The sequence below is a fragment of the Ursus americanus genome, chromosome 17 (assembly GCF_024610735.1).
Source record: "Ursus americanus isolate L20-20 chromosome 17, mUrsAme1.1.p, whole genome shotgun sequence".
NCBI lineage: Eukaryota > Metazoa > Chordata > Mammalia > Carnivora > Ursidae > Ursus > Ursus americanus.
Window position 1 is genome coordinate 15223098 of NC_142143.1, and position 15582 is coordinate 15238679.

Consider the following 15582-nt stretch of genomic DNA (forward strand, 5'->3'; position numbering starts at 1 on the left):
GTTTTGTATATAGCGGTTCAAGAACCTTTGTAGGTTTGCTTAGAATCCCTACTGGTGTTTATGAAAGCTTTTAAAAGTTATGTTCTTATCCATTTGTTGTTCCACATTAATGTAACACTCTTAGTGCTGCATTTAAGCCTTGGGTGTTGGAGTGATCTGTTTTAAGTTCTCAAGGATGTATTCTGACTTATTTACTCCAGAGCATCACCTCCTTTCCTTCCCTCCCTCACATACACACACACACACCCCATTCTGCAAAATGGAGGCAAATTTCCAGACTTAAGTATAAAGAAAACTAAGATTTTTCAAGCTTGGATTATAACCCTTAGTTAAAAGGAATGTCAAATATATGTGCCACTTTAAAAATTTTTATGAAACTGAATATGAAATAAAAGATGAATTCCAGCTAGGTCATATTCTTTGAGAATGAATGAGACATGATGAGACCCGTTAAGAAGACATGACACACTTACCATCCACAATCAAAAACTTCAATTGCCTGCTTGAGGTTGACTTGGAAATGGTACGTACAAAGTCCACGATTTCTTCAAAGGACTAAGATAACATATTAAAAGCCTATAAACCACTGACAGCACTTATATATATATTTTACATTCAAAACTGATCTATGGAGCCCATTTCATTCGATTTAAAAGTCAGCTCCCAAATATCTGTGGCTGCTTTTACTGTGTTTTTTAAAAAGAGTTACTGCTAACATTTTAAGCCATCCTAAAGATAAAATTGGTGTGAAGATTTTTTATATCTTGGATGCCTTAGGTGATTCTTAAGTATTTAAAATTATTTGTTCCTCCTTAATATGAAACTTCCAAAATAGCTTATGACCGCAAAGAAATGTTCCTTAGGCACTGTGAGGTGTAATCAAGATGGAGCAAGAAACCAGGCTGAAGCATAATGTTTGGCTGGTAACTACACTGACAGTTAACAAAACGCTAGCAAGCACTACCTTACCTGCCTAGAGCAAGAAATGCCTTTACCCCACTACTCCTGAGATTCTTAAGAGGGAAAACCAATTTCACAATTTTTAAAAGAATCCATATAGAGTTCTAAGAACTGCACATGTTTAGGGTATTAGAAAAGATGTTTCATAAGGCATCAATGATTAAATTAATGTAATGCATATCTAACAAAAGATGGTTAACACTCAGTATCATAAAACCATTTATCTCTTGTAAATTTCTCTAATTCCTGCTACTCTTACCAGCTTAAATAAGAAAAGAATGCCTCTTGGCCTAATCAACTATGGTTATAAAAAAAAAACTAAGACATCTGAAACTATTAGGCACATCAAAGGTACAGTTTATGTAGTTCAAGGTTCCCTTCTTAAGGGGCAAATGAGTTACCTGGCACATTATACATATGGAACTGTAAAGATAATCAACTAAATTCAACTTTCACATTTTTTAGTTAAACTGAAAGACTTATAGTAAATATCAAATATACCATATCTTCAGTTACAACTGAGTAAGTGTAACATTTTACCAGATAAAAAGCTGGAATTTAAGTATGAGAAACCTTCATACACTGTGCTAGTATTGGTCTCTTCTTTTTAGACAAAAGCCAGTCATCAATACTTTCAACACAGCAGTTTAGAAGATAAACGTCCAAACAGGTGACTTGGTTGTAGTCCGTAATTTAGCAATTCAATGCCACTGGCATCATAATGCTGTGGAGAGCAAGTGTATCTCCATATTTTAGTCAGATTTGTCTTTCTTCTTTCCTGTTAAGGGCACTTTGTTTACAACAGCAGACCCAACAGCTGTAACACCTCCAGCCACAGCAGACACGCCCCCTTTCACCAGCCCTATTCCCATGGAAGGCACAGTTGTAACAGCTGTTTTGGTCACCTCCAGACTCTTCCCACCAATCCAAGCCACACCACCAATGGTGGCACCAACAGCTCCCTTTGTAACACTGAAGATACCACCAGTCACGCGGGACAACATGCCTGGTTGCTGCTGTGGGTGATCTTTCATTGAACCTAATGAGAGAAAATAAGAAGACAGTCAAATATAAGTCTTTAAAGAGCAGTACAAGTCATTAAGTATCCTAAGACTTCCTAACAATCGGGGGGTTGTCTGGATGAGATGAACCACATAAACACAAATCTGATCAAAACACTAAAAACCTCTTCCCTCAAAGCTATAGTTGTACATGTTTTAAAACATCTTGGTCCAATGCTAAATCTTAGTATTTATGAGAAAAAATGCTTTTGGGACTAGACAACTTTCATAAAATAGAATCTAAATTTAAATGTTTCCTTGATTTACAGTTTTGTTGCTGTTAATAAAAAACTTTATATCCTAAAAGGAGCATGAAAAAATAAGAAGATAAATATATTTGGCCTTCATTTCCTTGACAGAATTCAATCATCACTGAAACAACCTTTTTCATTTAAAGCAGTGATTCTCAAGGTATGGCCTGGGACTCCTGGGTAACCACAAGACCATTTCAGGGGCTCTGCAGGATAAAAATTATTTTCATGATAATACCAATATGTCATTTATCCTTTCACTTTTATTCTTTCACATTCATTCACAAAAGTCTACAGAATTTTCCAGAATCTAAATGATGTGCAATAAGACAAGTCCCTAAACACAGAAGCAGCTGTGAGAAACTAGCTGTCTTCTATTAACCCTAACATTAAAGAGATTTGCAAAAATTTAAAAACGTCACCCACCCTTTTCACATTTTTTTTTCCCTTTGGAAAATAGCTGCTTTTCAAAAACTATGTTAATCACGTTAATATGTAATAGGTCTTCTGGGGTTTTTAATGAATAAAATATTTATCAGTTTTTATTACTTATATGGCATATATCAACAAAGACACAAGCTTTTTGGGGTCCTCAATTTTTAAAAGTAGAAAAGCCAAAAACTTTGAGAACCACTAATTTAAATATATGTAGGTGTCTGCTCTATTTGTATGTTACTAACGTACTTAAAGAGCTAATGCTATGTGAAAATAGGATAATTATTTATCTCTTAAAATCATGTTACTTACCTAAAATCATTTTTTGTAGTGTTGAGAAACTACAGCTATGCTTCGTACTTTCACTGCATCAGTAATTCTTACAGGAGAGAGTATGTGATTTAAACTTCTAGTCTGTGAAAACTCTTTTACTCCAGAAAAGGTAATATCAATATGAAAAATTCAGACTTATTTAAGTCATGAATTTGTTCTCTGGTTTCATTTTGAATAGAGTCATTCAAATTGGCATGTAACCTCAAACTCAGGCATAAAGTAACAGGAAGATTTCATGAAAATTTGCTTGTATCAGCCTCAAACAAACACAGGTTTTTTTCTCCTTTGTAATCTAATGATTTAGGGGGCACCTGGGTGGCACAGTCATTAAGTGTCTGCCTTTGGCTCAGGGCGTGATCCTGGCATTCTGGGATCGAGCCCCACATCAGGCTCCTCTGCTAGGAGCCTGCTTCTTCCTCTCCCACTCCCCCTGCTTGTGTTCCCTCTCTCGCTGGCTGTCTCTCTGTCAAATAAATAACATCTTAAAAAAAAAAATCTAATAATTTAGGCAGCAACAACACATAAATGGTGTTTATATTTTTCTAAATTTTGTGGAAAAATACTTGGTCATTAAATAGTTCACTGAAAAGGTACAACTCGCACAAAGAAAAGTAAATTCTTGGGTATGAAGGCCCCACTAGGACCACCAAAGCTACTAACTCCTAGCAGAATGTATCAGAGAAGACAACATTGGTAAACTCATACTTGATAGAGAAAAAATTCTGAAAATCGAGCTTTTCTAATACAGCACAAATTTACCTTGATAAAGATTTTCTTTTCATTGTTTAGAGGTTTTACATCATGTCACAAGTATGAAAATATCACTGACTCCTCAAAATAGCTCATAAAGACATAGCAATGGCTAAATTTATGAAAACCAAATTCTTAATTGAAGCTATTTGAGAAATAAGCATAGTTAATATAAATTTTTAAATAGGGCTGCTTGGGTGGCTCAGTTGATTAAGTGGCTCCCTTTGACTCAGGTCATGATTCCAGGGTCCTGGGATTGAGCCCCACATCACGCTCTCTGCTCAGCAGGGAGTCTGCTTCTCCCTTTGCAGCCCCCACCCCTGCATTCTTACACACGCACATGCACACTCTCTCTCTGAAATAAATAAAATTATTTGTTTTAAAGATTTTATTTATTTGACAAGAGAGAAAGACAGCCAGCGAGAGAGGGAACACAAGCAGGGGGAGTGGGAGAGGAAGAAGCAGGCTCCCAGCGGAGGAGCCCAATGTGGGGCTCGATTCCAGGACCCTGGGATCATACCCTGAGCCAAAGGCAGATGCTTAACGACTGAGCCACCCAGGGGCCCCAATAAAATGATTTTTTTAAATAAAATTAAAGAGCTGAAATAAAAGGATATGGAATAGCATTTGAATATGTTAATTATAAAATTACGAAAAGGGTTACATAATTGATAATTCTTTTGTAATCAAGGTCACTAACCCTAGGAACAGGAAAAAATCCCGATTTGAGGATAAAACAGATACTGACTCATGCTGAATACCCTCATTAATATTATCCTGCTATGCCAAATTCGGTGCACATGCATTTAATGAAGACAATTTTTCTTAGTCAAAGCAGATAAATATTAATGCTGTTGATCTCTTTTAATTACAGTGTGCTCGTAATTACCACCATATAAATTATCTGCTCTGCAGACTACTTTGGTTTAGCAGGTTGCCATATAAAGACATTACCAAAGCACTTTCTCTTCCTGGACAAGCATGCTCCTGAGCTGTCTTTATCTCTTTCCTGGCTTTATCCCTACAAAGTCCTTATTAACTTTCTCATTAAGCCCTAACTTTTTTTTTTCAAAACTCTAGGGTTCTAGACCTAAAAAATAAGTCAAAAAAATAGCTGACCTAATAATTTTCCAGGCTATTCTTCCACCAAACTAAAACTAATCACCTAGTTACTGCCATCTTCTTTTAGGCTTAAGTACAAACTTTTCATTGTGTTTTCGTAGCAATTTCATTTTTGTCTACCAACATAGGAAATACAGGAAGAAAAGTTTGAACAGTGGGTAACTGGGAAGAAAATAAAATACCCAGAGTCACAACTTCCAGCTCTACCCTCTTCCCAGAGATACTAGTCTGTCTGCTACTCCAGTCTGGTCTGCTGGCCACTTCATCCCTTCTTCTTCACTTTGATTCTCTGTCTTAGCTATTATGACTGTCCTGTACAAACATGCAGTTGTCAAAGGAAATTACTATTTGGTTTAAATTTAATAATGTTCTACACCAAAACCATAAACAGAATATGCCTATAGTCATTTTCTGTATATAGTCAAGACATTCACGTATGCATTTAGTGTTTCCAAGAATTTTTGAAGTTTAGGTAATAAAATGACTCATGATGTCACAACTTTCAAGCTAAAAGAGAATTTAAATTAAGCAGACCCTAAGACCATTAATATAGGAAGAAAAACTACCAATGATAAATAACAGTCTAATAACAAACCTCAAGTGCCTCTTGAATTGAGTTTTTGTATTCATGACATGCACCCCACACCCATTCTTTACAAATGAAAGGATATTCTAACTTGTGAAATGGTCTTACTAGAAGAGTAGCAAAAGAATAGATCTTATGTAATAAAACAGTTGCACAGTGTCCCCATTCACCAATATCTATGCTTTCTTGTTAGAAGCTAAAAATGTTTATCTTCAATTATTTTTGGAACATATTCACCCACAAGGTAAACAGACTGTTACTTTAAATTTAATAAAAAACAATCAGAATTTTAATTCAGTAGGATGTTTGTTTCCATTCTTAGTGTGTCAGATGCATACTTACCTTCTGGTGGTTCATCACTAAGGTATGATGGGAGTTCTTGATTTTTATCTGCCTGATTCATGATCTAAAAAAACACATACACATTTTATTGTAACCTCAACCTGTGAGATGACCTCTTAGCACATGCTCAATTAAGACTTAATCAACTTTATTCAGATAAATAACATTTTAAAACATTTGTGGCAAAACTACATCTTATTTCTCTCCCACTTTGTGGTGTTTAAGAATACTTTTAATTACACTACTGGACAATATAAATCTTATCTCAAACACCAACCAAAGAGTAAGAGGCATAGTACGAGCTTTCCTATGTTGTTACTACTGCTTACTAATTGAAAGAAAGTTGGAAAGTCAGTGAAAGGGTTGGCAGACAAAAATCTTAAGTGCTTCCTCCTACAGAGTATTGGATAACTTAACTGTAATTTATTTCTCAACAGACTTAAGGAAAACCTATACATCTAAAAAATATGTTCTATCTGAAAGCTTTCTAAGAATCATGATATCCTTCTAGAAAAATGACATCACCAATCTGAATCATTAAGAGATGGACTTTGATTACTTTTTTATTGTTTTTAGAGCTCTTACAAACACAGGGAGCAAAAGAACTCAAAATCTATGAAAAAATATGTATGTGATTACCTCCTTAGTACAAATAGTAAAGGAACCTGAGAAATAAAATAAGCTACACTGGGATGAAAAAAAAACTTTCTTTTCCCAATTTCCTTTACTACCTTAAAATATTTGCTTTTATATTCACTTGACTAAGAAAAGATCAAAACAAGTCAAGACTGGAATACTAGTACTCCAGTACTACAACTTTTAGAATACTATTTAACAAATTTAAAACAAAACATGCAGGAATTCCTGACAGAATATGTGTGTCCCTTTTCCTGATGAAAAACTACTGTGGAGCCACCTTCCTCCCCACTGAACTGTTAATTCCAAGAGGAGAGACTGTTTAGCTTGTTCACCACTGTGTTCCCAAAATCTGTATACCATACACATACAAATCCAAATCACCTGGCTGATCAACCAATCAACAGATGCTACCATCCCATGGACAGAAATGTGGAGAAATTATATACACACATACATCTTACATATGTTAACCGGACTTTAAAAAACAGGTGTGATGGGGGGGCACCTGGACGGCTCAGTCTGTAGAGCATGTGACTCTTGATTTCAGGGTCATGAGTTCAAGCCCCACACTGGGCATAAAGCTCACTTAAAAAACAGTGTGGTAGCAACTGCATAGATTTCCAAACTGCCTTTCTGTATATATCCCAAAAATCCCAACTAAAAGAATTACGTTTTTCTTAATTCAGAATCCCTTTAAACATTTTTCTTATATATATCTTGTAATTTAAAAAAGAAAAAGACCACTATTTTAAAAGCTTAGAGCTGCTTTATAAAAGATATATACAAGTTCATCTGTATGATATCAATTGACTTTATCCTTCTGTGGGTAGGCAAAGAGGAGCCATGACAGTAACATCGTCAGATCTGTGCTTTAAGAAGCTAACTGAAGCAAGAACAGATGAAGAAGGCGGGGCGCCTGGGAGGCTCAGTGAGTTAGATGGCTGACTCTTGATTTCGGCTCAGGTCATGGTCTCGGGGGTCGTGGGGTTGAACCCTGAGTCGGGCTCTGAGCTCAGTGCATCTGCTTGAGATTCTCTCCCTCTCCCACTGTCCCCTCCTCTCCCCACGGTTGTTCTCTCTTTCTAAAATTAAAAAAAAAAAAAAAAAAAAAAAAACAGATGAAGGACAGAGAGATTAAAAACAGTAAGTGGCTACTTTATAAGTTCAGTGAAATGGAACAACAGTTTAAACTCTGCCAGTTTTTCCTGTATAAATAAATGTTTGGGCAAAAATCTACGAGTCACCCTTGATTTCCTGTTTTTTACATTCCCATCTAATCATTGGTAAATTCTGTCGCCTAAATAAATCCAGAATACAAGCACTTCTCATCACCTCTACTGCTACCATTTTCAATTAAACTATCGTATCTCTTACTTGGGCTGCTACAAAGTCTCTTAAATGGCTCTGAGCTTCTACCTTTGCTCTTCTTTCAGTCTAGCTGTGTTGCACTCTGCCTAAACCCCTACAAGTGCTTCCTGTTTTGTTCAGAATAAAATCCAGAGTTGAGGCCTGACATCTAACACTCTGACAGCATCTCCTACCATTCTGACTCTCACTCATACCAGTCTAGCAGCACAGGTTTCCCTGCTCACCAACTCCTGAAAGGCTCTTCCCCAAGATATGTGCATGGCTTGCTTCCTTACTTCCTTCAGGTCTTTATGCAAATGTCCCTTAACAGAGATCTTCCCAGACCACCTTACAATAGATTAGCATCCTCCTACTCCTTTCCCGATCATTTTCACCTAACCCTGCTCAATTTTCTTCATTGCTCTTACTTTTATATATATATATATATATATAATGTACATATTACATATTTATATATTATATATACTTATATATAAATATTTGTAAGTATTTATATGTAAATATAAATACGTATGTTTACTTTGTGTCTCCACAATTAGAATGTAAGCTCCAGGAGAACAAGGCTTGGTTTTGTTCACTGCTCCATCCCCAGAGCCTTTTTCAATGCCAGATGCATGGTAGACAAATACTTGAATTTTCTGTATGAAGTAGAACAGAGCTTGGGTATTAATATGAGATAAAAGGAAAATATAGGAAGGAAAATTTCTAGTTTTTTGAGCAACTAAGTAGGCAAAGATGATGAAGACAAGGGACAGGAGACAAGAAACCACTTCCGAGAAAAGATGAAGGACTTTCTAAAATTTTTATTTTATTGTGGTAAGAATACTTAACATGAGATCTACCCTCTAAAACAGAAGTGTACAACACATTACTGTTAACTATACGTAGGATTAAAGGACTTGTTTTGAACAGCTGGATCTGAAATGCTTTCAGGGCACGTGCAGGACACGTTCAGCAGGCAACTGGATTTAAGGGGTCTGAAACTCAGCATGAAGTCTGAGTTAGAGTTGAGGCCCCGAGAGTGGTTTGAAGTGGTAGCTATGAAGACAGAAGTATGAAGAGAGAAGTAGACTAATAACCTTAATTGGACTGCTCATATTTAAGGGATGAGTGAAAGAGAAGCCAGCAAAAACAAACAAAATACAAAATACATCTGAAAGTGTACAAATGAGTATAGCCTCATGGAAGGCAAAAGATGAATTTATAAGCTTCCTAGAGACACACAATGCAGACATTAAAATAATTTATGAAGACCAAATACTATGGGGGAGATGCTAATGTTACATTCCGAGAATATAAAAGGCATATATCAAATAATCCAATTCTTTTACATGTACATAAAAAGACTGAAAGAAAGTATACCAATATGTTGACAAAGACTGCCACTAGGGAGTAGAAATATAGAGAGAGAGAGGAGACAGAGAGAGACAGAGAGACTGTGCTACAGAGAAAGAAATACCATCCCTTTATATATAGATATACATCTATAAATCTATATCTAACATCTATATTTTAATTTTCTACCGTAAACATGTATTGCTTTCGTACCTAAAGAAAATTTTATATTTTTAAATCTTAGAAATCAGTGATATTCATAAAGGGTATTTTCAAAGGTTATGCAGTTCATCTACCTAGTTTTTATCCTAGTTTTTTTTTAGGTTTTTATCCTCAAATCAAGGTGATCTAAAAAACAACATACTTAAATCACAAAATGCTGATTTGAAGAAAATGACATCACTGAGTTTAACTCCCGGTTATGTCCTTAGTAAGAAAACCCTGACAAAGAGCCTCACACAGGCTGTTTACTACATTGTACTGCACTGTAAAGAAATTACCTACCACATTACTCGATACCTCTGATACAGAGCTCCACATAAGAAATGTCTTTAGTGGTATTCAGAAAAATTTTTGTTTCTGCAACAGATTTAGGATGTTTTCTTCTCTTTGAGATCTATATACTTTCCTATTTAACAGATAACCTCAGGATGGTAAAAACAGAGCTACCCTACGACCCAGCAATTGCACTACTAGGTATTTACCCCAAAGATACAGATGTAGTGAAAAGAAGGGGCACATGCACCGCAATCTTCATAGCAGCAATGTGCACAATAGCCAAACGGTGGAAGGAGCCAAGATGCCCTTCAACAGATGAATGGATAAAGAAGATGTGGTACATATGTACAATGGAATATTATTCAGCCATCAGAAACGACGAGTACCCACCATTTGCATCGACATGGATGGAACTGGAGGGGATTATGCTAAGTGAAGTAAGTCAAGCAGAGAAAAGACAATTATCATATGGTTTCACTCATATGTGGAACATAAACAATAGCATGGAGGACCATAGGGGAAGGGAGGGAAATCTGAAGGGGGAGAAATTAGAGAGGGAGACGAACCATGAGAGGCTATGGACCCTGGGAAACAAACTGAGGGTTTCAGAGGGGAGGGGGTGCGGGAATGGGGTAATAGGATGATGGGTACTAAGGAAGGCACGTGTTGTGATGAGCACTGGGTGTTATTCGCAAGTAACAAATCACTGAACACTACATGAAAAACTAATGATGTACTTATAGAGCAGCTACCTGAACATAATAATAAAAAAAAAAGTCTTATGCAGAGCAGGTGCCCCAAAAATAAAAAAATAATAAATAATAAACAAACAAACAAATAAATAAATAAATAATTTCCCTTTGGCTTCCAGGAAGCTTGCAGGTAAAATCCCAACTTAACTGGGCACGTTCCTGTGGCCTGCCTACTTGTCCTATTTTCCCCCAACTCCACACCTCAAGACCCCCACTCTTACTGCTGTTCTCCCTGGTTAGTTTGCAATTTGAGTACTTTACTTATATTCTTATCATTTTGTTAGTATATATTTTTGTTGTAAGCTGACGCACATTATTTGTCAAGTACGTGAGAAAAAATTACCATCTGTATCTACATTAGTATTAAGCATCACAAGAAAAGATACATACCAATATACGGTCCAAATTTTTGGTTAAAAAAAAAGGATACTTTAAGCTAAAATTGTGCTTTTCAAATATTCTTATTTAAGAGTAAGCAGTAGCATGCCAGCGGCTTCAAGAACCACAGGAGAGATACGATGCGTGCATTTTACTACACAGTAATTTAAAGTACCGTTTAAGTTTAAATATACACTAATTAAAAAGATAACTGAAAAGTACTTGGGAATTTTTAGGATAACCAGACTCTCAAGAAATTTCATTCCTGTTTGGAACTTCTTCAGGATATACTCTCAGATTTACCAGCTCTCTCTTCCCAGCCCACAACACTCCCACCCCCATCCACCATGATTCTACTCTTAAGTTATGTGTATTTTTGGTAGAAGAGTTTGAAATGTAGGAATATAGATACTATTATACAGAAATATCCACAGATACATTTAATATTGTTAGTGACAGTTACCAACAGGATTATCAATAAACAGTAAAATAGAAAATGTGGGTATTAAGGAGGGCACATATTGCATGGTGCACTGGGTGTTACACGCAAGTAATGAATCATGGAACATTACATCAAAAACTTGGGATGTACTGCAACAGATTGTGGTGACTAACACAACATACTAAAAAATTATTAAAAAAAAAAAAAAAAGAAAAGAAAAAAAAAATCTGGAGGTCTGCCTGGCTACCAAGAACAGAGGAACTTGGTATTAGAGGGCTTTGAAGTCCTAAGAGGCCAAAGGCATTGATTTTTGTTTTGTACACATATTTTTTTAACATCTGACTTTCTTGTACATCATTGGTGTTAACAGCAAGTATACAGTATTAAAATTCCTCTTAGGGGCGCCTGGGTGGCACAGCGGTTAAGCGTTTGCCTTCGGCTCAGGGCGTGATCCTGGCGTTATAGGATCGAGCCCCACATCAGGCTCGTCCGCTATGAGCCTGCTTCTTACTCTCCCACTCCCCCTGCTTGTGTTCCCTCTCTCACTGGCTGTCTCTCTCTCTGTTGAATAAATAAATAAAATCTTTAAAAAAAAAATTCCTCTTAGAACTCTTAGGATAATAAAAATAGTGTAAAAGCTGCAAGTATTTGGAATATTGTTGTTTTCTAAATTCCTAATTTGGTCATAAGGCATTGAATACCTTGTAAAAAGTATTTCTGCTAAATCCTTAACTCTCTGTAATGCTACCTGTACTTTTTACTCACATAAATCATTCCCAACCCCTACACACATATATGTGCCAAACTTTTAGTGATATTACCTCTTTACAGATACTACCACTTTACCACTAAGAAGAACTATTTTTTATATTACCATCCTGTTCATTATCATCATTACAGGGGCTTTGTTTCTCTTAAATTGGGAATTCTGAACACATACTCCTAATCTCTTAAAACTGGTAAAGGTAAATAATCTGCTTGTAAAATTTAAAAGTACACACATAGAGACAAGTAACAACTAACAGAAAAAGTGTCAAAATGACCATTTTAAATGTTATCCTTAAACAAAATTATTGAATGCTACGCAAACCATCTGCCCTAAACTCACTGAATTATTAGTTCAATATATACTTGGGTCCCTACTATGTGGCAGGCACCATGTCAGGCGCTGAAATTTCAGCATGATTCAGCACACAGGACTTCTCTAAACCAGTTTACCCAAAGGGGACACACTTTCTTGGCACTTATCAATTTATCTCATGCAAAACCCAAAAAATTATCTGCTCTCTAGGAACTCATAATACACACAAGTTTCTATTTAAAAAGTACCTTCCTAAGGAAGGCAATAAAAACAGAAAACAGCCTTTACATCAGGACAAAAAACTGAACTTACTCTATGGACATAAATCAGGTTCACCACTTGGTCCTAACATGTGAACAAATTTAGAGTACCAACTAAAACTGGTTATAACTGTACTTTTTAAAGAAATTGTGAAATGTGAAAGACTTCTTTGCTGTAGACTACAATTCACCAGTAGTTCCTTTAGGCATTTTAGGCCAAGGAGAAATAATTCTTGTCAAGTACAATAGTATCATAGATATAGCAGCTGGCAAATATATTGAGCAAGGATTAATAACAACACTATTCCCTAGAGGATAATTTCTTCCAATAATAGAAATAAGTAAACAAATGCCTCTTAGGAACTTTTTTTTTTTTTTTTTAAGGAAAACAGATGAATCAGTGTTGTTTGTGGATATCTACAACATTTGATATATTAAGTTTTCATTAATGGTGAAAACAAAGTTTGAAAATAGTACACAAATTTGCCTATGGCTAAACACCCCTTTGTGTACCAAAAGAAGTTAAATAGCACTAACACATTATATGAAGCCTAACTACAAAATACAGTACGCAACAGTTTCCCTTCAAAGCCATTTCAAAAACCTGTTATTAAACAGTAAGTGCCAATTTCCTATAAAAAAAAAAGACTTATAATTGATTTAGCTAAATTCTTCTATACATTCTATATATAGGAACTTTGCCACATCCTCACTCCCGTTTTAGCTTCTTTGCCAAATTACAAGGACTTTCAAAAATACATTTATACAGAACTTTCACACACACTCACCAATAAGCAGTGTATATTAAAACACCAGCTGACTGTGTTTAGGCTTCTCTAGTTAAGCAACTACCCTGAACAGGCTGCTTTTAAACACGGCCCCCGCCCGTTAAATCAACAGAACACAGGCTACAAGAAATGCATTGAATCTGGCAGGGAAGAGAAAGTATCTGTCAGTAAAACTTTTAAGTGACCACCTTAGTGACAGTCAGTAACAACTGACAGTATCAAAATAGTAATTTTTAAGTGTTGCCTTTAAATGAAACATTAAGCAGAATTACAATAAGCTATCAAACCAGATAACCAGTACACCAGTAATCTTCACTAAATTATACCTCATTAGTTCAACAGATGATTTGTGTCCCTACCATGTCAGACACTGTATTAGGCACTGAGGTTACTACTACAACAAGCATGTGAAGGCCCTACTCTGAAGGTGTTTATATGTAATCCAATGAGATATCTTCAGGAAGTAGCAAAAACAGCAAGTACGCAATGACTGAAACAAAGACAGGTAAAGATTTCCCTGAAGTTAAATACACACACACACACACACACACACACACGCACAGAAACTTTTCTATCTATCCTCAAACTTTTCTAATGATATTCTCTATATATGGACATATTTTTATTGAACTTGGTTTCTGCTACATCAGTCATAGCATAGACTAAAGAAATGAAAGGGGGGGGAGTCAAAACTGAGGGCATAGAGGTTTATTAAAGATTACTTCCCTATTTCTTTGAAAAAGCAGGCATAGCCACATACACACAAACATAGACCTGTTGATGTGGTATCAATATTCCTGGGAGCCCTTTAGAGCACTCACACCAGGGCATGTTCTAAAGGTTAAACAATCGCATACAGCAAATAATCACGGATAGCAAACAAAGTATTTTCATTTGGAATTAGCACAAGTGTTCACAAGGGCCTAACAAATAAAATAAGAACTCTCCTCTTTAGGTGTTTCTAAACCTTTCCCAGCGGCCCCTTCTCCCCCCACTGATCTCTTTAGTCATAAGCAAGTCTTTTTCTTTTTTTCTTTAGCAGAGGGAGTGACGTGGCAGGAGAGGCAGAATATGACCCTGGAGAAGCCGTGACTAGGGCTAAGCACAGCACCTCCTCCCTCTGCTCCACGTTGTACACCCAACACACCCCCACTCCCACAGGGTTCCAGAATTTCTATGTCTTCCCATATAGAAAAGGCGATCTATTTAGGCGGGGATCTGATTGGAAGTGCGCGCTTGGGGACCAGTCTCAAAGCTGCGTGTGCAGAGCAGGCACGGTTTTTATTTAGACTCGGGAGGCAATGATGGCACCGACGGGTGCTCCAGCGGTCCCCAGTCACCCCTAGCGCCGTCAGCGCCTCTTTCCATTCCACACTTCAGCTTTAGGTTAGACGTGAGAGTAGAATCTTTCCGTGGGAAGAGCACTGGGGACCAAGGCTTGAGTGCCTGAACGCAAGAGAGCGGTTTATCAACAGGTCGGGAGTTAGTGTGGTGGGGAAGCCCAGCACAACCGCCCCCCACCCCCGCCGCATCCCTCTCCCCTCCCAAGCTGCTGACGCCCTCCCACCCCCATTCCCCCAGCCTGACACCCAAGGAGCTAAGAAGTGAAGCCGAGGCTTCCAAGGAGAGTCCGCAATCACAAACCACCGCTGGGGAGTCGGGGACACATAAAGAATAACCACCCCGCCAGCGAACCTCCGTCCGCCCCCAACATCGTCCCGCCCCTCCCCCTTTCCCGCTCAGTCCCCCCAAAAGGCTCCGCTTGGGGAAGCCAGGCCCGGAGGTGATGAGGTGCAGGAGAGCTAACGGAAGAAGGCGACAGAGAGGAGGACAGGAAGCCGGGACGGCGCCCCCCGCCCTCCCAGCCCTACTTACTCACCTCCGGGGTCGAGGGTCGGCGCCTGTAGCCGGGGCTGGGCGGAAGAACCTGGCAGCACCGAGGAGGACTGCGGTGGCCTGAGCAACTGGCACAACCCCGGGCAGCTGCGGGTTCGGGAGGCGCCTCCTCAAGCTTCGGAGCCAGAAGACTCGGTTGACGACGGCGGCAGTAGCGGCCTCCGGCTGCGGACGTGGCGCCGGACGCGACCCGCCCCCTCCACCGCCTCCTCAGCTCCCGCCTCCTCCCGCGGCTCCGGCTCCGACGCGCACGCGCACGCCAGGCCCCTCCCGCGCCCACTCGGCACACGCCCACCCGTTTCTTG

General features: G+C 38.1%; 1 protein-coding gene across 1 annotated transcript; it reads right to left on the minus strand.

Moving 5' to 3' along the window:
* Nucleotides 1-477: 477 nt before the first annotated feature.
* TMEM263 (transmembrane protein 263) lies at nt 478-15518 on the minus strand. The gene is made up of 3 exons (XM_045779674.2): nt 15261-15518; nt 5841-5904; nt 478-1999 (listed from the first exon to the last, which is right to left on the minus strand). The coding sequence occupies exons 2-3, from the start codon at nt 5899-5901 to the stop codon at nt 1713-1715; spliced, it is 348 nt and encodes a 115-aa protein (XP_045635630.1). The 5' UTR covers nt 5902-5904; nt 15261-15518; the 3' UTR covers nt 478-1712.
* Nucleotides 15519-15582: the final 64 nt, after the last annotated feature.